Here is a 26,917-nt window from a genome sequence, read left to right on the forward strand (position 1 = left end):
AAGAGAAAGCCAGTGTTGGACAAAAGGATAGAAAACCTATCAAATAGTAAAGTTTGAAGGAAAAAATATAAGGAAAATAGTGCGAATGCCTAAGGAATTGAATGAAGGCAAAATTTCATTTGTTTTGTAATTAATTTTTTTTTAGTTATGTTACAAAATTTAGCCCCTTAATTTATGCAGCATCATTCTCCATTTTTCGATTTTATTTATTGTTCAGCCTTAACACAATGGACCGCGATGTTGTTTTTTTTTGGACTGCGATAAAATTTAAACCAAGAAACACCGAAATTCAGCATTCTATATATCAGAATTCACTGGACCAAAAGATACAAATTTATTTTCTTTGAGCCACCAAAAGTGTTGTGTTCAATTTGATAGAGTTTCAGGATAATTTTTCTATCATTTGAGTTATGTCTCTAAGAAAAGTCTCATTCAAATAAATTTTCACTTGAATATTTTGCTAGTAAATTTTCTTCGCAAATCTTCAAAAAAAAGTTGCTCGAATTTTTTTTCCAAGAAATCGATCTAAAAAAGACGTCGTATTATTATTTTTCAACTTTCATATTTGAACCTGAACGTACAAGAAAATATGAAGAGAAATCTAACGTTTAAACTGCTGCTGGTTCTCATGACCTAAGTTTATTTAATTTCACTTAATAGAGTTTTGATAAAACATGTTTTAACCAATTTAATTTTGAATCTTTAAGGCCGGAACAAATATAAAAATCTTCTTTTGACACCCCTCTCCCTTCGAATTTTCCGAAAATCCAGCAGGGGAAAATGAAAAAAAGGATTGGGTATTTAACTGGAAAATTTTATAAATTCTTTAAAACTTCAAATAGTTTGAAGGATAAAAGTCAACCTGTGAGAATTTTATCACCTTTTGAATTTGTGATATTTCCAAATTTTTGATCTAAAATAACTCGAATTTTCAATTTTGAGCAATTTTGATTGTATGAAAGTTTCAAAAAGTTCTGTATTTTTCTTTTTGAAAAATGTAAATGTTTCATTGAATTTAGAAATATTCCTTTCCAGTAATGTGATATCACTGACTGTTTGAAACGTTTCTTATGCAACTTTGTTGAATATCGATAGCTTCTTTTTCAATCATATAAATCCCAATGTTTAGGACTCAAATTCTATTATTTGGATTGCGAAACAAGCCATCCATATATTTTTGTTCAATTTTGCGCAAAGATTTTTGAAATGAACGGTTTTCATTCATCAAATAAATATCAACAAACAAACAAAGTGAAAGCTTTTATTTTTCTTTTTTTATGTTGGATTAAAGTTATTTTTGGATTCGCAAAAATTTGATGCGAGCGATAGAAGCGCGTGAACTTATTTAACTAATGCGTATTTAGTTATGATATATTGAAACGAAGGTGAAGAGCTTTAAAGGAATATGTCAACATTTTGATCTGAATTCTTTCAATGAGAGATAAATTTAAATTTCTTCAAAAATAAAATCGAATTCAGTTCCTTGATTGAATTTATCAATTTTTTAAATGAATTTCATGTTCGAGTTATGATAAAAGATGCTTAAATTCCAAGCTGCATATATTTTTCTTAATATTACTTTTAAGCCTACACAGAAAAGGGGTTTCATAAAAAGGAGAACCATGCAGAGAAAGGTAGTTATGATTTCTTTTCACATTAGTTAAAAGTTCCCCATAAAAAAAATGTTGATTAACCGTTTTATGCATGACTTTTTTAAATAAGAGTAGCAGTTATTGAATCAGTTAAATAATAACACTTCAACTAGTACAACACAACTGAACAGTTTGAAGTCGTTAATTTGAGTATTATAAAAGTTGCGATCCATCGAAGTTCAAAAATAATTTTTGGTATTCTTAATTAATTTCGATATAATTTTGCAAATTTTTTCAAAACCTTGCCAATTGCGTGCCGGAAAGTGTTTGTGACTGATTGAGATCTAAAAATTTGTGAGAATTTTCAAATCTTAAGAAATAACAATAGTTTTCCAAAAACTACTTATTTAAAAAAAAAATAAACTGATGATATTTTCAAAGTTTTCGCATACTTTGATTAATATTTCACACCTCCATGTGCTTATTCCTTTAAATTTTTTAATTTTTTTTTGTGAATACATCCCTGAATAATATCCACGCGTTTCCGAGATAAGGAGTGTATTCGAAAAAAAAGTTACACTTTATTGTGAATAACTTTTTATTGCATACATGTAAATTGATGAATTTTTCTGCGAAGATAACCGCTGATGTAATGTTTACATGCGCAAATTTTTATGATGTTCTGTTAAGTGATCCACCTTTTTCAAATCAAGACTAATTTTGATTACGTTTGCTGTTTTCTGAAGCTCGATTTTTAAAATAACTCAAAATTTTGAATTTGATAGCAGTTATAACAAATTTGCTCCTTCTCACAAAAACATCATATTTGACTTTTCACTCCACCATCATTTTTGCGTATTCCCACGATTTCAGATCCAACTTAAGCAGAATATAAACTTTGTGGGTCTTATTGAAGTGCTTTGCAGAGAAAACGGTCGCATTTGGAGGCAGTCTTCTCTGTATTTTTTGCCATGCATAGTGTCAATCGTTATGAATGACTGAGTAATTTGCAGTTTTCTCAGATCGATTGCCTCCTCGAGTACGGGACAGTATATTTTTAATTTTTTTTTCTCCTTGTTTATTTCCGGGAAATATAGGCGAGACTTGTAAAAAAAAAGTTTCTGGATCAAAACCTTCGAGGTGACCGGTGATGTGTTAGTTTTGCTGTCCGTCACGAATTTTTTCAAATTATCCTCCCACAAGCCATTAAAATGTTTTGCAAATGATTTGACAACTGTATTTTGATTATTTTACTATTGGGCAGCTTTTCCACCTTTTCCACCTTGTATAATTTAAGTAAGGCCTATTCATTAAACAGCTAGACGAACCAGTCAGAAAAATTTGGCTTTATTATCATATATTTTATTTATATTTTCAGATTGAACTTGAAAAAACCTATCACAATCCTCTCACTTCATAGAAACTATAATCTTCACGTTTATTCAAACTTTAGCTCGCTATTGGGTCCTTTAGAACTTCATTAACGATTTACCATGTGAACTTTGGGTGTCCCCCAGGGACTTTTATGGATTTTTCTCTATACTGCCAAAAAAAAAAATTGTCCATGAACTTCAGTATAGGACGCTATCTCAAAAACCACTTCAGAGATTTTCACAAAATTTTGTACACATATACATTGCATTACTAGATAGCTTCACTGAAAATTTCATCAATTTCCAAACATGCATTCAAAAGTTATTCACAAAACAAAGTGTTGCATTTTTTTTCGAACACACAATTCATTTGGATTTTGGTTAGTGTTATTTTAAATTAACACTATGCATTAAAGGGGTAAAAAAATTTTTTTTTTTCGCGAAATGCGCTCGTAAGAACCATTGATAACGTTTTAAATGATCAAAAGAAAATGCTAAGATAAGGCAATGCTATCTATTAAAAAATTATCTAAAGAAAACCTACAACCATCCCAAAACAAATAAACTGAGTAAGCCGTTAAACATTTTCAATTTTTCAACGGATTGAAGAAGAATGGGGTTTTATCAGTCAACATACCTGAGGTAACCAAACATTTATACGAAGAACATGTGACATATTTTACTTTAATGTATTGATGTGAGAGCATTAGCAGAACAACTGAACCAGAAACCAATTTTTTTCCATATGCATTTAGACTATTCTTTGAAATTGTTTTGAGATTATGTGGAATCCTCTTTTAGAAAGGCTATTAGACTAAAAACTAAAAACTCAAAGGTTTTAAATCCATTTGGTGCTACGATTTTAATGAAAGTACACAACAAAAATAATCAAAATATAAATAAGCAATGTAATGTACAAGCGTTTAATTCAGGTTGCCAGATGGCCAGTTTTATAAAAAATTGTCCGGATACCTTTTACAAAATTTTGAATAACAGTTCGATCCAGCCCGCTTACCCGGATTTCGTTGGAAAATGCCAGGATTAGTTCATTTTAATAGCCAATTAAACAAAAAAAACCAATTGTGTTTTGATTTTTTTTATTCATGCGATTGAAGATGAATCGTTTTGATCAAGTTTCATAAAAATAATCATGAATTGTTTTTTGGTTGCCAACAATACGATTAAAAGTCCTCTGAAGGGGTTTGATAAAAAAATCCTTTTATCCAAGTTTTTTTTTATTTTTTTTCTCGGATATTTCCTGGATTTTTGGTCAACAATTTTAAAATCAAATGCCTGAGTTTCGCAAGGCTCGGGCTCAGTTTTTTCCGGCCCAGATATTGGCTGAAATAATTTTGGCAACCTTACGTTAGATGCATAAGAATGTTAATCACCTGTTGTTTTTTTTTTTTTAAATATCAGAAGCAGAAATAATTGCTAGGTTTTAAATCACATTTGAATCATTTGAAAAATAATTTTCGCTCAAACCGATTTCAGCGGACCGACGGAATGAAATCAACAATCGAAAAGCGCCAGGGATAAGTAGATTAAATTCAGTCGCTACTTTGCACAAATCGCACCCAGGCTTCGTTTGGCGTGTGCTCCAATCCTATCCAAATCCAACAAACTCAACCAACACCAGACCTGGAAAGGTAATTCAACCGGGATCTCGTCGTGGATGAATCCGATCCGGTGATGGTTCGGTGCCATTGTCGATGTTTCTGATTTATTACCGCAGCACAGGTACTTTGGCCTGTTCCTGTTTCGAGGCTCCACGCCCACTTCCGGGACGCCCTCGTCCCCTTTTCCTTCGACGAAGCACCTAGCTGGAGGTAATCATCGATTGGCGGCCAGCTACTGGAAAACGATTTAAAATTTTGCCACCGCGTGGAGTGGAGTTTGATCAAACGGCTGGAGGAGCGCTCTTAATTTATTGCCGTGCGTCATTCATTAAATAACGATTAAGCTGTCGAATGAAATTTCAGCGTTGATGTGCGGGATTTTAGGTGGGAAAGGGAAGACGAAATCTATCGCTAAATTTGGATTGGGAAAAAGGGGGCGGGGAGTGCAGATAAAGTGGAGCAAACTAACAATGATGTGTGTTTTTCCTGTCAGTTGAAGCGTGATAATTCGAGTGTAGGGTTTAATGTGGCTGTCAATCTGTGCCAGGATTTTTTTAAAGTTTCGATAATTAAGTTAACCTTAAATCTTTGTCAGAATTGATAATTAGAGTCATGCGGCATGTATTGCAACGCAATTTTAGTAGGAAGATTTGATAAAAAATGTTATATGAACGAAATATTTCCATTAAAAGGCATCCTTAAATATTTTTTATGCATGAGAAAGTGTGATAAATTCAGCTAAATTTTCAGCTTTAACGTTTACCACATTCAATTCAATTTTATGAAGGCCTTGCTAGTGAATCTAAATTAAAAAAAAAATAAATGTGTGCATTTAGCTCGCCTGGTTTCGAAAATCGTTAATTATCACTACCCCACTACCTGTGTACCCAAACGCGCCATTAAATATGTATTACGTGTAGGTTAGACTGCCTTAAATTTGTATGGGAAATTCAAAACCTGTGAAATGTTATGCGCTGCAGGCTGAAATTGATCCTAGTCCTAGTACAAGATCTCATGCCAAATTTGGGCCAGATCGGATCACGGGAAGGGGTCGCTCAACGAGCCTGAAGTTTGTATGGGATTTCGAGACATTTTGTTCGGGAGAAAAATGAAAAACCAGTTTTCATCAATAACTTTGGTTCCCGTCGGCCGATTTCTTTCAAAAACGGTTTTTCTTAAAGCCTAAATTATGAAAAATATTTCATCCAAAGACTGCATTTCAATTAGAGTTAAGATAAGAAAGATATAAGGCTTCAAAAATGAGCTAATTTTTTTAAGGATTCATCACTGTTAATGAGTCGAGGCGGTCGAACATATTGACGCCTCATTAACAGTGCTGAATACCACCGTTAAAAAAGTTAACCCATTTTTGAAGCCTAAGAACTTTTTTATCTCAACTCTTATCGAAATGCAGTCTTCGGATGAAATATTTTTCATAATTTAGGTTTTAAGAAAACCCGTTTTTGAAAGAAATCGGCAGACGGGAACCAAAGTTATTGATGAAAAACTGGTTTTTCATGTTTCTCCCGATCAAAATGTCTCGAAATCCCATACAAACTTAAGGCTCGTTGAGCGACCCCTTCCCGTGATCCGATCTTGCTTAAATTTGGCATGAGATCTTGTACTAGGCCAAGGATCAATTTTAGCCTGCAGCGCATAACTTTTTCAAAAGTCGGGTCATTTGGGGCACTCTAGTGTAGGTATATTGATTGAAGTGCCCTAGAAAGTGTTTGGCAGGTAGAAAAACTTGTAGTTTACTTAACAGATTGAAAAGTGTATTGCTTCACGCAGTGTTGCCAGATATAATTAAATTCTTGTGAAATGTCAATCAAATCTTTATGAATTACAGTAATTTCAAATAATTCCGTTTATATTGAAACTATGTTTTTCAATTTAACATAAAAATTTCTCTAGAAGTATTGTGATGAAAATTTCACATAAATTTTAACTAATATATTTCAACAAACACGGCTTGACATTTTCATTTAATATCGCTCAAGTAATATAAATCATTATGAAATTAGGATTTTTTTTTCGATGAATGTAAGGACCCATGTTCATAATTAGAACATATGACAGGTGGTTTTTTCGATTTTGGATGCCGTAATTCCTTACAAGAAAAGTTAAAAAATTGCAAAAAAAACTCTTTAAAAATTTTGTTTACGTTTTTCGTCAAATTTAGGTGATATGAAAAAAAAAAATTAGAACGTCTACAAATGTTTTGGAACGCATAAAAGTGTAAATTGAACAAACTGGCATTTTCAGGAATGTTGAAAAATGTTTGGTTAGTTAAGTACTGATGGTGGCGCATCTTGCCCGCTCTGCGCATTTTGTACCTTAATAGTTCCCCTACTTTAGTTATAAGCCCAAAAAAAACTTGAAAGGATTTCTTTTCTCATCTCATGAATTAGGCACTTATTCGCATATTTACGATATTCAATGTTTAAATTTGATAGTTTAAGAAAAAAACTGTTTTTGTATGGTTCATATTTAGTTTACTTTATTTTTTTTTAATTCGGAAAAAATTCATCAATGAAATGAAGAAATAACTTGTTTGAAGAAGAAAATGGTTAGTATCTCAAATTTACAGAAAAAAAACTAAATTTCAAATTTTTTCTTTTTGTTTTCACAATGTAAGACTCTGTTTGATCAATAATTTGATTTTTTTTATCTTACTCATGTTTGTTGGAGCCATGAGAACAAAATTTCTTTAATTTGTTGAACGAAATTTTTCGAAAAATGTTGCTTTTTTCTTCAATTTATTATTTTACACTCTGGAACTTGTACTTTTCTGACCCTCAGTGCTTCGATAAGTTTAAAAAGCTAAATGAGCTCTATGCCATCTTGAATCTAAAAAACATTTGATCTGAGACAACGAATGGTTCATCATGTACAATGTTGTTAGATTACCTGGTTTTATTCGGGTTTGCCCGGATATTTAATAAAAATGTTCGGAACAATCTGACCCGACCCGGTTTCCCGGATTTCATTAAATCATGCACGGATTTTGTTCGGATTTATTCAATGTATTTGACAAATCAAACAACAACACAAAACAAATTGTGTTGTAACATTTTTTTATTTATGCTTCCAAACGAAATATTTAGAACAAGTTTTATGAAAATAACTCTGCACAGTTTTTTGGAAGCCAAAAATACGTTTTAAAAGCGGTAGATCAGTTTTGATGAGGACATTTGTTTTTATTTTTATTTTCTTGATTCCAGGTTTTGACAAAATTTGCCCGAATATTGCTCAGGTATTTTCAGTCGTCATTTTTTAAATCTAATGCCAGGATTTGTCAGATTTTTTATATGAAATTGCTCTGATTTGTCCGGGCCGGATACATACTGAAAAAAATCTGGCAACCTTAATCATAAACATTCCAATTTTTTTTTTCACGAACCCGGGCCGAGCAACTTCGGATAATTTTTTTTAAGCCTGGCAAAAACAAGAAATCTTGATTTCATATTTTTCAATCCCAAAACCGGGCAACATCCGGGATAATCTCGTCAAAAACTTGTCATTCGGGCCGTGCCCAAGGTTGCCAAAAAAATTCTGTGTTTTTGCCAAAAAAAAATTCTTGAATTCTGTTATTTGGACCTTAAATTCTGTGACGGGTTTCTGTGACGCTATTTTTATGAAGTTAATTGCGAAATCATTTGAAACATCATCAAATTGGAATTTTTTTTAGTGTTAGTAGAAAAAAAAATCATGCACATTACTTTGTTTTAAAATTTTCATGAGTAAGGAACAAAAAGTCAAAATTGACTTAAAAATTAACAATTTTTGAAATCTGAAAAAAATCAGAAAATCTGTGAAATTTTACAAAAATTCTATGATTTGTGACACTAAATCTGTTACAAATTTTTTTCTCCTCTCTTTCTGTGATTTCGGCGACCTCGGCCGGGCCTGACTTACCTTGGAGTTTTCACTAAATATCCGGCCAAACCCGGATAAACCGAGAAATCTGGAATGCTCAGTCACTCATGACACTTCACTTTGAAGTGAACAAGTAACTCTATATTGTGTATTTTCAGGTAATTCAACTTTTTTTTTTAAACATCTGTCATGTCTGTCTAACAATTACGTATTAAATTAAATGTATGATTTACCGATACCCCATGAAAAAAAAATCAGAATTTAAATTTCATTAGGTAATAAACTCAAATAATGCTCAATTCGTCGTTAAAACCTTCTAGGCAATAGGGTGTTTAAACAAGTGTGGGCAGATTGATTACAGACGTCAATTAATCCCAAATTTGTCTTAACCCATAAGTGGCCATGACAACATTTAACGTTTTCGATTTGCGATCGCTTAATTTGACCTACTAGCCGTGCTAACTTTTTGGTTATCTATGCCAAATATGTACTGGATATGAAAAAAAAAAGTTAAAATGAACTTATCATGTAATATACTCTTATAAATACTTGCTTAATAAATGTAACTTAAGAAAATATGTCTTAAAATTTTTAAATCACAGCTTTTAATAACACACTAACACACATTGCTAAACACAAGCTTTTAGTAACAAAATAAAGTACATTCAATCATCGATGGTAAAATCTTTTAACGATCCCCTGAGTAATTTTGATAGTATAAGTTCTTTTGATTTGAGCATAAAATAAGTTTTTTCATGACAGTCTTCAATTTCTAAAATGAATGCATCCAACTCTTTAGCAAACTCTAAGATTTAAACCATCACCCCATTCCACGGCCCTGTAAATACTCATCGGTACTTTCTTTCGGGAAGACCTGCATGAATGTGTCACTTTTTCGACCCTAGGTTTACATGCTCATAGAATATTCTAATTGATTTAAACCTCGAAAATTTTTTAAATTTACGGGCCAATATGTAAAATTCTTTGACGCATAAAAAAATATTGAGCAATTCAAAGGAATCCTACCGTCTTAAACCAAGACTTTCTTTGCAAAGTCAAATTGCTCCATTTTTTCAACATCGTTTTTATGTTGTTCCAATCTTGTTTGTGCCATATTTGAGGTTTGGTTCTTGGTTCAAACCAACGATATAATGAGAGAATACTTTAAAAAATTACACTTGATCAATGACTGTCCTTATCCATAATTTTGATGAAGTTTAAACGAAGTTGAAAAGAGTTTATCAGATATGCGCCTCATTTATTTTAAATCGAACCATCCGATCTCAGTCACTTTCCGAAGCAGCAGAAAGGAAATGGTTATTCGTAAGATGGAAAAAAATCCTTTGTAGGCTTAAAAGTTGAAATGTGAACTACAAAACTTTCAAGAAAAAAAGTTGTCCCCACAAAATAAAACCTCGAAAATGTTGTATTTACAGTGCAATTTATCTCAAACGGATTGAACCAATTTCTTCAAATGGTACCTGAATGGTTTCGAATTTCTCTCATATCTAACTAAGTTACTTTGTTCCTGGAAGCATCAGCCTTGAAACCATCCAAAGAGTTTTATCTTTTCTCGTCCGCTCCAATTTGTGATCATCTTGAAACTTTAAAAAAGAACCCATCGATTTCCCACCGGAAATCACGTAAAAGAAGATTCCCAGATTGAGGAGACAGAGCTCCACTAGGGCACTTTCATTCTTTCCCTCTTTCTGTCTCTGGTCGCAAAAGGAGTGAGATCCGGTAAAAGGAAGCCACAATTAGGTTCAGTGGTTCATCCAGCCAATTCAAAAGCATTTAAAGTGTTCCTTTCGAGGAAACTGAGGGAAAAGGAGGGGCGGAAAACTCTCATGGGAGCCTGGGCATAATTTAGCAGCTCTTCTTCAAAGTGCCCGGTCAGAGTCGTGTTGGTTCCGATTTCGGTTCGGGACTGGGAAAGGTTAACGAGCTAATTGACATGTTGGCCGGCGTTTCCTGTACCTATCTCCAGATTGCATTTGGTTTTGCGGTTCTGTGCGAAATCCATTGGTTGGGTTCTGTCTGGCTGGGATGGTGCTGTTTCTACCTGTGCGAGAAACATGTGTGTGAAAATCCTAGCGCTCACAGAGTGTCACTTCTAGAATAAGGGACCTCGAAAAGCCGGATATTCATAAACTCACATTACAGACCCCCTTCCTTTTTTAGGAACATTCGATTTTGGCACATGTGCCAGTGTTTTTGGAACGACATTTCCTAATGTTTTTCGCTAGAACAGAACCAATTTAGATATAATTTAGACAACCCCCATAAAAACGTTTTTACGATCTCAAATGTTGATAAAATACAACAAAAAAAATATTAAATAAAAAAACTAAATAATGACAACAATTTCATAAAATTAAAAAACAAATACAAACAAAAGACTAAAAATGATAAAAAATAAATAAAAATGTTGAAAAATACAAAAAATGGCAAACATGACAAAAAACAAACTAAAAATGATGCAAAATTTACAAAAAAAAATATTTTAATGACCATCACAACTGTTGACACAACTGAACTTGTAGAAAAAGGAGAAAAATGTTCAAAAAAACCGTTCGATTTTGGCAACATTCGATTTTAACAAAACACAAAATGTTCAGGCGTGTTGCCAAAATCGATCGGGGTCTGTATTATGTGTAAATTCCGTATGTGAAAATCGTTTGACGATGGAATGCAGCTTGTAAAAGTAAAGCAATGAAAATTAAATAAATTACGGAAAAATTGAGTTATATTGAAGTTTTCTGAAATGCTAATAACAATCCATTTTAAAAAATTTTCACATTGAGGCACATTAAAAATCAAATACGCAGTGTCCGGCACAAAAACGCTATTCCGCTAATCGCTAGTTAGTCCGCTAACTTTCGGTTAGTGAATTAAATTTCTCGCTACTTTTTTCTTCAGATAGCGGAAAAGAAAGTTCCGCTAATTTTTAGTTCCGCTAACTGAAGAACGCTACTTCTTTGAAGTGTTAATTTGGTCAGAGACTTATAGATCATATATTCGGCATCATTCAAATTTAAAATTTTGATCGTTTTTTTTACTTTCGTTAAAGATTGATTTAAGAAGCTATTCGATCTCGATTTTTACTGGAATCATAGGAATATACGTCTTTTTGAATTGTCTTCACTTGATTTTAGGTCTGAAGAATAAGCCTTCTTTAAATTTAAAAGAGATGAAAAAAAGTTGTAAAATTTGAAATTTCCAGAACAAAATAAGTCAATAAATCAATTTTTGCATTAACTGAGGCAAAACAAAAACTTGATAAACGGGTAAATATTTTGAAAAATTTAATTCAAAAGTTTTTCCTTTTACTTTCCACCAAGCACGTCAACCAAAATTAAAAGTGGACTGACGCAAATGACATGGTCAGAAATATTACAAAATAAGTTCGAAAACTGCCCCTATTGATATCCTTTAACAACTTTTCAAGTCAATATTATTATTAAAGATGATCGCTAAATTTGTGTTTTGCTAATCTTTTTCAAAACTTTCTAGTATCGATTAGCGATTAGCGCTTTAATATAGATCGATAACTTTTACGCAACATTTAGCGGTTCGGATCTAATTAGCGCCGCTAACTTTTCAGTTAGCGATGCCCAACACTGCAAATATGAGATTTCGCACTACGAGATACAATTACTATAACTATCTCATAAATACCAAAACCATCCAATTTGTGGTTTTCCAGTTAGTTAGCACATTAATCAGATAAATCTCTTTTAATAAATCGTCAAAAATCAATCAATATTATGAATTACAAAGTATATGGTTTCTGAGAAAGTTCACAACATCAATTTTAACAAAAAAAATACATAATACAAATCAACTTACATTTATAGAGTGTTTTCTGTGGTATGATGTTGGAGATGAGCTGACCTAAAAGAAAAAAAGGAAAAATATCGTTTTAAAATGAAATCATGAATGAGTTCATCGATTTATTTTTATGTGAAAATAAAAATTTTATCAAAAAAAAAACAATAATTCAAAATGGTGTCAAAATAACGCTAGAAATCTTAAAATTACAAAAGGTTTATAAAGAAAATTTCTGAATATTTTTTTTTTGTGAAAGAGGCAAACTATTTATTGTTGAATTATTTTTTCAAATCAAGTACATATTTTCAAAGTTTAAACTCAAATCGGCATTTTTTATAAACCGATGAGAAATAAAACTACCGCGAAATAATATTTTCCTTTTTTGTATTTTTAATTACAAAAGCAAAAAAGATTTTTTTTTTAAATTAAGATTTTTCTTTGAAGAACAGGATAATTTGGGTGTTTCAGTGATATGCACGAATTCAATGAGTGAGAAGAGAGGGGGAAGTGATTAGGGGTTTAAACCCTCCCCCATGGAGATTTTTCCCACGTGATATTTTCAGATCAAGAAATGAATTTACCGTTGTAATGGTTAGTGGTGTTTAAAAATAAGTGTTAATAAACATGTCAAGAATTGACTCGACTCCGGCAGAACGTTATTCTAAATCACTCAAGGCCTAAGACATTCAATTTTCTAACATCTCATTCATAAATTCTCATTTTTAATTCAATAAACCTTTTGTATTGAAACTCATATCTTAACACAAAAATATCCTACATCGCCTTTAGAATGGGTTTTATTGAGAAATGTTCAGAATTTGAAGCCAACCAATATAACAAATTTAATATTTTCGCTAATAATGTTCTGCTTGCATTTTTTTTTCAAGAAACCAATTCTTAATTTTTACTTGAACAGCTTCAATTCTTCAGTTCAGCCGTTCGGAGGTAAGGGGCAGTAACTGAGACTATGTGCCCTGTAAATAAAATTAGACTTTTTTTTGTTGCCAAAACTTGAAACTATTAGATTCAAGAAATTAATTATCAAATTTTCCTAGGATCGCAAATTATTTTGACTTCTGCGAATCAGGTCAGAACAGTTTCTATTTGTTTACTTTTCCTCATTCTGCAAAATATAAGAACTTAGAGATTTTTTAAAGAAGAAGCAATTCAATCAGAACAATCGATATTTTTAAAAGCAATAATCAAATCATTTGGCAGATTTCAACAAAAAGGTGAAAGTAAATAAAATCTTTTTTAAAACTCTCTTCAATAATATGATATTCAAAAAAAAAAAAAAAGAATTTAACTATTCAAGATCAACAGTCATTTTCATTGCAAATTCAGAGTCAGATTTTTGCATAACTGTATATTTATTAGTTCATCAGTTTTGGATGCCAAAATCTACTATGACAAAAAAAAACTAATCTTTTGATTTTAATTTTTTTGCGTATTTTCAAATTAATTTACCGAATCAAATTAAATGCTTTTTTTATTTTTCAAATAATTTGGTGCATTTTATTGATAAACTATTTGAATTTTTTGAAATGTTGTCAAAAAGTGTGTCAATGTTTTTTAATTTTGAATTTTTGTTTTCTGAAAACATAATCTTCTTTGAAGTTTTATTTGAGAAACACTGTTTTACCTTTTCTCATTGCCAGGATCTAATATTTCTATTAACTGCAAAAAAATATTAAGAGCTTTTAATTTCAAACAATATAATATGCCCTCGAAAGTTTATAAACATTTCACCTTTCATCTTTTTTGAATCGATCACGTTTTTGAGGTTAATCAATCAAAGTTCCAAACATAATTCTGAGTAGCAATTTTAAATCTTATCTTCAAGTGCTCTTTCAATTTTCATATTTCAAAATAGAATTCAATTTTCCTTTTTCTATCAGTTCCGTATTGATTATTTCTCATCCTGAACTTTGCCGCAATAAGTTTTCAATAATTAATAATGAATTATTAATAACTCAATGATTAAGCTTGTATCATCAATGAATAAAGTTATTAATGTAAAATTTAAAAAAAAAACTTTTAAAGGAAGAATTTTTCTATAAAATATGATTTTATCTTTGGCTTTCATCACTGGAACTCTTGAAAAAAAAAAATTATTTTTTTTTTTAAATCGAATTCAATCTTCAACTCTGTGTTTTGAATTTTTTTTTTTCAAAATAGATATTTTTTTCAACAACTAACATTTCAAAACATGTTTAAATATTTTTTTTTAATTTCAAGATATATCACAATGAAATTTTTCCAGAAAACCTTCAATTAAAAATAAAGAAAGGAAATGTAAATTACGTAAAATGAAAATAAACATGTGTTATCATTTTGTTAAACCAGCTGGATTGCTGATCTGATCTGTAGTTCATTTAAGGATTTGGATTTTATTGCTTTTGAAATATGGTGTTATATTTTTGTATTCAATTTCTGTAAACTGGTTCTTATGTCCGAAGCTTTTAATTAAACCAAATTACTAGTTCATAAAGAGTGACATAACGTAGAATATTTTTTAATGACTTTGCGTATGTATCAAGCATTTTTGGTGTTGTTATTATTTTAAGCTAAATTTTGATTTCTTGAACCACCCACATGGACGGGTTCTTTGCACGGGCTTGAGTGTTATTAATAGCCTGGAAAAATATAGAATCAAATCTGAATGGAAAGATAATATTCAAGTCATTTGGAAATATGTAATGGATAACGACAAAGCTGACCAGAAAGCAAGAGATACTGCAGTTACCCGAAGAATTTGAGGCAGTGATCAAAACTCGTTTACTGCATAAAGGGCAAGTTGAATGGCATGGCACTTTTAACAATAAACAACGAAAAATTAGAAATTCTGTAATTTCGTTTAAATCTGTATTCCAAGGGAAATGAAGAAAAAAAATACAATAACTCACATTTTTTAGATTTTTAAATATAGCGAATAAATCCAACTTTTTCCAACTAAAACAACATAATCAGGCCGGATCGAACTTTTCCAAAAATTTTATGTCAAGTAATTGGCAAATCCGGATTGAACCTGGCAATCTGGCAAGCTTGAAATAACATGAATTCTTTGCAAAGTTAAGCTTATCTGGCGCTTGAAAGAATTCAAATTATTTCTAGGATATCTTTAATTTATAAACTTTTTCCGCTTGGCCTTCATGGACAATTGTTTTGCGTGTAAATCTTAAATATACGTCATATGTGATAAAATTTTTGCATTACAAGAAAATAACGTGATTTTCCCTGTTTGACCCATCATTTTTGTTTAACCCTTTAATTCATGACTTTTTTAAAATCAGGATAGCAATAATTGATTCAGTGACAAATTATCATTTAAATTCGAACAACCCATCTGAATAGATTTGGAGTCGTTATTAAGAGTTTTATAAAAGTAATGGCCATTCAAAGTTGAAAAATAATTTTTGAAATTGTAGATTTTTTTCAATACTATTTTAAAAATTTCTTCCAAACATTGTTCATTAGGTGCAAAAATCTGTTTGTGTTTGATTAAGATAAAAACTTTTGTTGAAATGTTCAAATCCGAAAAAAAAGTAACGATTTTCCAAAAACTACTTTTTTCAATGAAATAAATACATAAGATTTTTGCAATTTTTAGCAACTTTCTTCGATATCTCCACATAGATTAGGATATCGGAAGAAAACTACCATAGAATAATTTCTTTTAATCTGTAGATTATTTTTTGTGTTCAATCCTTCTTAAATAATTCAATTAGGATTAAAATATTCCATTCGGCATTGAAAATTAAATTCAAGATGACGTTTTTTCAGAATTCTTATACAAAATTCAAAGTTAAAAATGATTAGTAATCTGTACAATTAAGAATAGAATTCATCGCTTAAAAATTAAATTCTTGAACATATCAAATTCATAATTGAATTAATGTTGATTTCCATTCAGGATTCAGATTTTATTCATTTATTTTGAGTTCGGATTTTCTATTTAAAATAACAAACAAAGATTCTGTATTAAAAAAATCCAAAATTTAGTTTTAATTTTTGGTCTTAGAATAAAATTTATTCAAACTATAATAAACAACAACAAAAAAATTTGATTTTGAGATTTGAAAAATCTTCTTAAATCAACTTATTTTCTTTTAAAAGTGGAACTTCAAACTTTCACATTCCCATTTTCAATAGGTATAATTGCTTTATTAGAATTAGATTTTTGTATCGTTTATAAGTGTCACAAATTGTCGGTAATCAGCTTGGTTTTATCGAATTTTGGAAATCTAAATAAAAATTGATTGGTTTTAATGTAAGTTTCAAGATCTTTTTTTACTGCTGCTTCCATCTTGTGTTTTTAACAGAGAACTTTTCAATACTTGTATTTGAACATAATTTTCTTTTTACATTAATTTGACAAAAAAAGCGAGTACCACCTTCGGTTCAACAAGCAAGTGAACTATCTACGCGTTTAATTTTTTTTTTTCAGAACGTGTACCTGCCGGGTAAATTTGGCAATTTTTACACAAAAAAACAGGCAAAATCGATGCCATGATTTTTTTTTTGTTTCGATTATAGTCGTTTTAACATCTTTATGTCATTCGCGAATTAAATCGACGATGCAGTTGACGGACAGTCATTGAAAAACTTATCCGGTATAACTGTGATCGATTTTTACCATTGGGCTCGAACTCACGGACATCGGCTCAATCCAGGGAATATGTTTCTCATAAAAATTCAAAAGAAATGGAAAAATGGATGTAATTACATGTAAGTTAAATTAACTTTTTTTCGAGGCACATCGCCAGCGTAACTTTCTGATTTCAATTAAAAAATGTTTGGAAGTTTATTTCCGTATAAAACCGAACATAGTCCAGGCTTTTTTTCACGATATCCGGCCTTTTTTTTCTTTGAAAATTCGGTTAAGCCAGAGGTCAAACTGGGAAGACTGGAATGTTTCGACTTTAAAGCAGGCATTTCTCAACAACACTTTGTTTTCTTCTTACTCTTGAAACACAGTTTGAAGAAAAAACATACCGAAGAAATTGCATAAACATATTTCAACACATAAGATTTGGAAAACTGAGTGATGAATAAGATTATTTTAAAGCTTCCATTCCTAGATGGTTCGGTTAGAAATTTCATAACAGAATTGAAAACAAAAACATATTGTTAGAAGAAAAGAAAAAGGTTGAACTCACTAATTTTCTCTTTATCGTCATTTTTGGACACTTTGAAAATTAACTTCATAAAAACTTGAAATTTAAGTCATCGAGTTTGGCATTAAAGTTTAATTAATGTCACTAACTTCACATAAATAAATTTATCTTTCCCAGCTTCAATGAGTCATAATATAATCATTATTCTCAGGAAAAAGCAATGCATCGTCTAAAGTGGCAGCAGCTTTATCGAGAACCAATTTGTTTAGTCGTCTCCCGACTTATTTTTACAACCGAATTCCCGAGAGGAAGACCCTTTCCAATTCCCGATCGGGCACAAATAAAGCAATCAAAAGTGCCAAACAGCTCCCAACATTCACCCAAAACAAACCGAGAAAGACCGTTAATTTGATCTGCCACAGTAAAACTGAGCAGCGTCTTTAATCGACTGAGATAAAATCTTGGGAACATAAAAACAAATGCACAACTGCTGCGGCGCGCCAAAAACAATCAGCACCAAACTCACCAGGAGAAGGTAGAATTCCGAAAAAGATTGAAGACAAAACTGGGAAAGGAACAACAGTAATTGTGAAGTGATAGTCGAGAAACAACGCATGCATATAATCGCCATCAATTTCATAATTAGAACGGAAAAAGGTAGAAAAAAATGTTAATGTCTTCTGGTTGAAAAAGTTCTTTCTCTTTGGCTCTTTAAACCGGTTTGTGAAGGTAGGTATGAATTTTTTCTGCAGAAATAAGACCTTGATCGCAATCATTAAGGCCGCCAGTTACTCCGTCAGTCGCCTTTCACCTGTTTGGAAACACGAAAATTCTTCTCAATTTTCTTCAATTTTCGGAGCTTGTGGTGCGGTAATTCAAGCGAGTTTACCGTTGTCAGCTCTGTAGATTCACAACGCCTAGCCTTCTCGGCCTGTGTCTTATCCCTTCTTTCCATTCATTTGGGATGATGGAATTTGGGAATGATTCTGGAGCAAAGTCAGGCGACTGTAGTGAGTCGTTTACGATCGACGCGATCTGATTCACCCAGAGTTTCTGAAGCATGACGGTAAACAGCTGCTCGCTTGGTGAAAACATGACGACGCCATGCTAGCACCTTAAGAAGGCAGCCCGTCAAAGTTTTGCTGTTCGGGGTTTTGCCTTCGTCAATTGTTTGCAGGTTAAGCGAGTTGATGTTTTGGATAAGTGTTTACATTTCTGAACTAATAAATGGCATTGTAGGCAGCTATTTTTTAAACCTTCTTGGCTTATAAAAACTGCTTAAACCAATTAAGAAATTTTATGAACCAAAATAACAAGAATAGGGACCATAAAACGGGTGATATTGATAACTGTTTTAAATATTTTTCTTTTCTTTTTTCTGCAAAGGAGAATGTGGCATGTTTCTTATTTTTAAAACGAGTACTGGACTCCTATGAATGTAATACATGGTTGCAGAAATTTATTAGACTACTTTAAATTTGATTTGAAAATCGATCCAGTCTCTGTTTAGATTTTGATGCTTAGGGGTAACATTGGTCAGTCTCTATATTAACGGTTTTAACAAGTCTTTTTGATCATAAAAGGTACAAAACACCTTCTTAATATTTACAAATGCTAGTTTTCTAAATTTTACTTTGCTTTTTAACGTTTTCTCTTGGAAACATTTGAAATAGAAAAAAGAACATTCATGATGCATATATTTAGGGGCAAAAATTCAATTAATTGCTATATAGTTTGAGCAACAAAATGCAAATGCAAATTTTACCTTCACACATTCCTTTGGGCCCTCCCACTTTTTCCATTTTCATTTTTTTTATTGAAAGTTAATCATTTGATAAGGTCCCTGTCATTTTTTCCTATACGGGCTTGGAAAATGTCCTTACATTTTAAATTTCAAATATGTATAACTTATTGACTTTAAAATTTGCCCTATAACCATACATGGCAGGGCCGGATTAAGCCATCGGGGGGCCCGGGGCAATTTTTCTGGGGGGCCCTCTGATTCAATTTAAAAAAAAATTCTATCCCAGAGAATACAAAACATTTTAAACGTGTAGAAGAACTGAAGATGAGTTCAGTATACTGTCTTCAAAGAACCATGTTGTCTGCGTAGAAGATGAATTGTGGTATCTTCAAATAAAAATTGTTAATTAATCAGTTTAGGATTTTATCAAAAATGAAAGCTCTGATTTGAGCTGCAAAATGCCAAAATAAATTCTCAATTTATTTTAAAGCTCTGATTTAGAATAATGATCAGATAATTATTTTAAATATTTTTCATTTCATCATTGATCGTCTAGTTTGTGCTCCATCGAGAAATATTCAACTAATGAAATTTGGGAATTATCATGAAAATTTTAAACAAAGAATACAAACTTCAAAAAAATAAACAAAAAAATTAAATTCTAATTGAATAGAGAAACAGATGAAAGAGTTTCAAAATTCCAGACTTAAATCAGGTTATATCCAGAACCACAATACAGTGTCTCAAATCTAAATCATAATTTCAAATCAAGTTTTGAGAAACAAAATATGAATTCAATAAAAAAAAAGAGAATCAAACTTACAATCAAAGCCAAAGTAAAAATTGCACCTAATGTGAATTCCAATTTAATATCTATGAACGAGAAAAAACGTTTTCATAAGAAGTTTATGAATATGATACTCATCAAATAAAAAAAAACTTATCAAATTGTTATTCTAAATATGAAAAAAATTTCATTCGATGCCTTCAAAGTCAAAGGGGTGTTAGTGCAAAAATGATCAATGAAAAATATTCAGAATAGAGATTAAATGTTTAAAACACAGAATCAGTTATCATAGAAAAAGTCAAATAAGGAATCCAAATGAGTTTAGTACCTTTAACAAAAATCCTGAATTCTCAAAATTAAGAAAAACCATGAAACTGAACTTTATTAACTAGAGAAATAACACAAGACTTGAAAATCTCAATGAATTGAATCTGGATAAAGATAAGATTAAAAACATAAAAATATTCATGTTAAGAGAATCACTCAATGATTTTTATGATAATTTGAGAATGATCATTTGGAAAATTAAATGCTGTATTCAGGATATTTAATTCAGTAGATGATGAAAGTATGGTTAACTCAGTTGAAAATGTTTCAAAACGAATTTCAAGTGTTAGACAGAAATTTGGGATGTAAATTCAATAAAGAAACTCGAGCTGTCGACTGGTCCAATTTAAGCAACTACAGTTTTTTTTAAGTTTTAATTTCAATATAGAGAGAGGAAGAGTTTAGATATTATAAACCAACGGAAATTTCAATAATAATGCTCGAAAAGTGAAATGTTATAAAAAAACCCGATATTAACCCGGATACTGCTCGGGTAAAATTCTGAAATGTTTATCATAAAACTTTCCTAAAAGACTCTTGACACTGTGAGCCAGTTTTGGCGAATTTAGCTACTTTTTTAGTGCAGTAACCATTACTTTGAAAGTTAAAATAATAATAAACATTATTATTGTGCAAGACGTTTGTATGTAATGAAACTGAGGAGATGTTTTTTTATTTTTCCTGTAGATAAAAAAAAAGAAATTTTGAGGTGTTCTGCCTCATATTCTTCCTATTTTTTTTTCGAAATCGGTTGACATCATTTTTGGGTCGAAAATTTTGAAATTCAATCCCAAGATTCTGATATTCTCAACCCACAAAATGCGGGAGAAATCTTTCACTGCTTACTCTAGGGGGGCCCCTTAACTTATGTAAGAGAAATTTTTTTCTAGATATTATTTAACGGGGATCCCTTTAGTTGTTTTATTTCAAATTTTTAATTTCGATCTTCTAGTTTCGCTTTCTCTTCATAAATTTGTAGAATTTGAAGTAGTATGATTAAAGTAATGTAAAAACTTTTTTCCCTCGGGGGCCCCCCCTGAGCCGGGGGGCCCGGGGCAATTGCCCCTTTTGCCCCGCCCTTAATCCGGCCTTGATACATGGGATCATACATCCATCGATAGGAATGAAATCGCCCTTTTACCCTGAAACCAACCTCATATTTAAACCGCTTCAATATATGATCATGTTGATCGTTTTTGATAAAAAACGATATTAGAACGTAGGTACTTTTTAAAATACTCTCACAAAGTTGTCAGATCAAAACGTCAAATTTTAGAAAGTTACAGTTAATTTTATGAGGCAGTCTCATTTTCCCCCACTTATTCTGAAACAGCTTTATTAGAGCGTTGCTCTGCGCAATTTCATTTCTTTTTGAACGTAACAGTATCTCTCTTGTTTTTCATCCGGATTATTACAAAGTTTACAGTTCAGATACCTCGTTATGTGAATCAAATATGTTTCTAAGACAATATTCAGATATCACTTTTCAGTTTTCTGTGATTTTAAGTCTGAAAAAAAAACTGGTAAAACATGCTTCGGAAAAAAGACCACATCAACTACGGAATGTTAAAAAAAAAACACCTAGTATCCAAAAAGCGGAAGTTAGAAGCTATACGGTGCATATTTAAACAGTTTAGTTTTTGAATTTTTCCAAGATCATGAACACTTAAAAATTAAAGAAAAGAGCTGTAAAAATCGAATTTTTCAATCAATGAACCGTCAAATTTGTTTAAGTAACATTAGATGAATGCCTGGTAAACGGTGGATAATGTGCAACTCGAGACCCCATAGTGGTCATATCACCTCTTATTCACAACTCCTATCTCTACCTCCCCGCGGTGGCGGCTGGGGTGCGAGTAACCTAAGCGGAGATCGGGTACCCAACCCCGGCTTTGGTCGCATGCAGACTGAGAAGGTTGCCGCACGCGTCTGTTCCCCAGGTCAGGGGCGGCGTGCAACAACAACCGAGCGTCTGTTCTCCAGGTCAGGGGCGGCTCAAACAGCGTCTGTCTTGCAGCAAGCGGCTGAACTTATGAAATGCGGCTCCCGCCAGCTAAGTCCAAGATGGCAGCCCCATCACGGGATAGGGACTTTAGGCTAACAACCTACTGCTCCCGATAAACTTGTTACGGAATCCGAAAGAAATGACCGATCTGGAACTTTGGCGACGACTTTTAGCATGAAAACACGGACACGAATTGGAACTTGGAATGTTTTAACCCTTGCTCAACAAGGCAAGCTGGCTCAACTTGCTAGAGAAGCTAGCCGCCTCAAATGAAATTCTGGGACTGAGCGAAGTCCGTTGGCCTAACACTGGAGAACTTAAGACACAGTCCGGGCAAGTACTGCTTTACTCTGGCATACGAGGAGAACACGCTACTCGGGAACGAGGAGTTGGTTTCCTGTTAAGCCCGCAGGAATACGCGGCCCTCATTAGATGGGAACCGATAAACGAAAGAATAATCGTAGCCAGATTTAGAACACGGGTTAGAAACCTTACAATGGTCCAGTGTTCTGCGCCAACTGACGTTGCAGATTTGCAGGAGAAAGAGCAGTTCTACAGTCAACTGAACAGCGTGGTAGAGAGAATTCCGAAGGGTGACATTCAAATCCATTTGGGCGACTTCAACGCAAAGATTGGCTCCGACAATCAAGACCTTGAGCGCATCATGGGGCGCCATGGCCTAGGACAGATGAGCGAAAACGGAGAGCTGTTTGTAGAATTTTGTGGCAACAACAACATGGTGATCGGTGGATCGCTCTTCCCCCATCGACCAGCACATAAGGTCACTTGGGTATTCCGAGATGGCTGAACAGAAAATCAAATTGACCACATCTGCATCAGTCGAAAATGGAGAAGGAGCCTTCTTGATGTCCGCAACAAACGAAGCGCAGACATTGCATCTGACCATCACCTCGTCCTTGGCGAGATACGACTGAGAGTTGCGCGTGTCCAACGGCGTGAGGAGAAAGTCGGGTGTCGATACGACGTCCGCCGGTTGGAGAATCCAGAGGTGAAAAGGGCATACGTTGAACTGCTAGAATCCTGACCGAGCTGAACGCCATCAGCATTTTCTCTAGATACTGGAACTTTAGAAGCAAATATTTTCATCTAGAGCCAAATGATGTTTATTTATCAGAATCGACCGTTTATAATCCGAAGAATCCATTGTAATCAATAGTATTCGTGTTTTCGATCTAGAATATGAATTGTGAGAGATTCAATTTCTGTTGTTTCTAAATTTGATCATGGCTCGGTCTGGTCGGAACCCGGCCATTTACGGTGTATGACTTTTTTGATATTGTACTAAATTTAATTTGTTTTAATACAATATCATACATATTACATTATTTACATGGATATTTCATTTTATTATATTATATTTTATTTTATTATATTATGTATCTTTTGTATTATATTTTATTATATTATGTATCTTTTGTATTATATTCATATCTAGGGTAGGGGAATCTGGGTATCCTCGTTTTACAAAAAGAGCGGGTTACCGTGTATGCTAGTACCGCATTGAATACTAGACGTTCCTCAATTTATGTCAAGGGAATTTGGCATGGTTGAGAAAAAGAAAGTATTTGATTACTATTTGTAAAATAATGACGCACTCTTTTTTCGGAAGCCTTGGCGGCGGGATTATAGTTTGCATGCTATCTTGGTTAGTCAACAACATGGTTATAGCTTCTCGAGACTTTTCCTCTTTTAACCCTGGATACCGTAAGTGCCTCTGCTTACGATTCCATTCCCTTACAAGTCTCATTGAGTGGTTATGACTGTGTTGCGTGGTAGCTAAGATGGACGTGTGGGTTATTTTTTTTGCCACAACCGCGGCGCTGCCGTAAACCCAAGGTGGATTCAATACATACATACCATATACGTTGAACTGCTAGAATCCCGAGCCTCGGAGTTGCCGACAGACGGAACAGTCGAAGAACAGTGGTGTGGAATCAAGAATGCCTTTATCACGACGAGCCATGGTACTCTCGGTAAAGTTTGTGGAAGACGAAGTGAATGGATGTCGGATGAAACCTGGAGGATGATCGATGATCGGAGAAAGGCGAAAGTCGGAATTGAGCAGGCATGTACCGGGTCAGCCAAAGCAGCCGCCCGCTTACGATATGCGGAGCTGGAAAAGGCAGTTAAACGAGCTTGTAGACGAGAGAAGAGAGCCTGGACAAACTCCCTAGCCGAAGAGGGGGAAAGAGCCGCCGCCAATGGAGATATCCGATTACTTTATGACATTTCTCACCGCCTCAGTGGTGCAAGGACTAATGCAAGAATGCCGCTGAAAGACCGAGCAGGTCAGTTATTGACCGATCGAACAGATCAGCTCAAACGATGGACTGAGCACTTCGAACAACTCTTCCGAGTCACGAATAGCGATGGCCAACAGAATCCGCAGCTCGAAGCGCCAACAGTAAGTCGCATAAATGGCGTCAACTCGGAAGCGCCCTCGCTGGCTGAAATAGAAGCGGCAATCAAAACCATGAAATCCAACAAAGCACCTGGGATCGATTGCATCCCTGCTGAAATGCTGAAAGCCGACCCTGCCCTGTCAGCACAAATGTTGCACCGTCTTTTCGCTGACATCTGGGATAGTGCAACATTCCCGGTCGACTGGATGCAGGGTATCCTCGTAAAGGTCCCGAAGAAAGGAGACCTGACAAAGTGCGGTAACTGGCGAGGCATAACGTTGATCTGTACAACCCTCAAAGTACTCTGCAAAGTGATCCTGAATAGGATCCAGGAGAAAATCGACGCTACACTCCGACGGCAACAAGCTGGATTCCAATCCGGACGATCATGTGTGGACCACATCACAACGCTACGAATCATACTGGAACAAATCAACGAATTCCAGGACTCTCTTCTGCTGGTGTTCGTTGATTTCGAAAAAGCATTCGACCGACTCAACCATGAAAACATCTGGGCGGCTCTATGGCGACGAGGGGTCCCAGAGAAACTAGTCCATCTCATCGAAGCACAGTACGAGGCATTTTCGTGCAAGATCTTGCACGATGGTGTCTTGTCCGAACCAATCCCGGTAACTGCTGGAGTGAGACAAGGATGTATTTTGTCGCCGCTGCTTTTTCTTATCGTAATGGATGAGATTCTGACTGGATCGATCGACTGTGCACCGAACCGAGGATTGCCGTGGAATCCTTCAAATTGGAGCATCTGAACGACCTTGATTTGGCTGACGATATTGTTTTGCTTGCTTATGCTTATGCTTATGATACATACACAGCCAGATCTTGTCAGCATCCCGGTGAGTAATAAAAGTACATTTACTACTCATCTTAACTAGGCCGGGCCCACTGTGCAGTATTGGACGCAGAGACATCTGGAACAAAGGGAGGAAGAAACGTGGACAACAGTACCATACGTTTCCATGGCTGACGATATTGTTTTGCTCGCCCAAACTCAACCGGATATGCAGAGCAAACTCGACGACCTCAGTTCCAAGGCAGCAGGTCTCAAAGTCAATGTCGGAAAGACCAAGTCGATGGATATCAACACAGGAAATCCCTCCAGTTTCATGGTAGCTGGGCAACAAGTTGAGAAAGTGGAGTGCTTCCAGTATCTTGGTAGCCAGATAACGCCTGATGGTGGTACCAGGAAAGACATCGAAACCCGGATCAGAAAGGCCCGATTTGCGTTTGCGAGTCTCCGAAACATCTGGCGTTCACGCCAGATCTCTCTACGAACAAAAATCCGAATCTTCAACTCAAACGTCAAATCCGTATTGCTGTACGGGTGCGAAACTTGGTGCAGATATGCGGTGACGACGCGAAAACTGCAAGTATTTGTAAACCGCTGCCTGCGGAATATCATCCGCGCTTGGTGGCCTGGCAACTGGATCTCGAATGAGGAACTACATCGCCGGTGTCATCAAAGGGCGCTAGAAATCGAGATTCGGGAACGTAAGTGGAGATGGATTGGGCACACGCTGCGAAAAGATGAAAACGAGATTTGCAGAGAGGCGCTAGATTGGAATCCAGAAGGTCATCGAAGAAGAGGCAGGCCCAGAAACTCGTGGCGGCGAAGCCTAGCCGCTGAAATCCGAACTGTCGACGAAAATCTTGACTGGGACCAGGTGAAGACGCTGGCTCCGGATCGTCAACAGTGGAGGTCTTTTACCACGGCCCTATGCACCGAAGGATCGGCGCGGGATCATTAAGTAAGTTGAGTTAACCTATTTTACAATTTTTTTGTCAGTCCTGATTTGGTAATGAAACAAAGCCACTTTTTTTCTTCCTGTTCATTGTTGGAAAGGGCAACTTCCAGGGATCTATCAATTCCGCATTCAATATAAATTGATGTTTCAAGCATTAAATAATTGATTATTCTGTTATAAAGCTGTAGTGCTTAATTTTGGTCATGGGACTCATATGTGAATATTTTTCACATGGGCACACCAGAGGTTATATTTATTTTTCGAAACTATGGGCTTTAGGTTAATTGGACTACATGTGAGATATTTTTCTACTTTTAAATATGTCTTCTTATCATAATGAATCTTCGAAAAAAATTTTACATTATTCAAATCAATGAAACTTTGTAGAATTTGTAGAATATTTTTTGAAACAACATGTTTTGAGGACATTTTTTCAAAAACTTACTCCAAAACATTG

At 34.0% G+C, this 26,917-nt stretch overlaps 1 protein-coding gene across 1 annotated transcript in view; it reads right to left on the bottom strand.

The window, feature by feature from the left end:
* Positions 1–26,917, bottom strand: part of LOC129747932 (mucin-2) — a 234,663-nt gene that overhangs the window by 59,415 nt on the left and 148,331 nt on the right. Inside the window, exon 3 of the mRNA XM_055742360.1 lies at positions 12,313–12,357. Within this exon, the coding sequence (XP_055598335.1) occupies positions 12,313–12,357 (45 nt within the window). The remainder of the gene's footprint in view (positions 1–12,312; positions 12,358–26,917) is intronic.

Source organism: Uranotaenia lowii, chromosome 2, assembly GCF_029784155.1.
Source record: "Uranotaenia lowii strain MFRU-FL chromosome 2, ASM2978415v1, whole genome shotgun sequence".
Lineage (NCBI taxonomy): Eukaryota > Metazoa > Arthropoda > Insecta > Diptera > Culicidae > Uranotaenia > Uranotaenia lowii.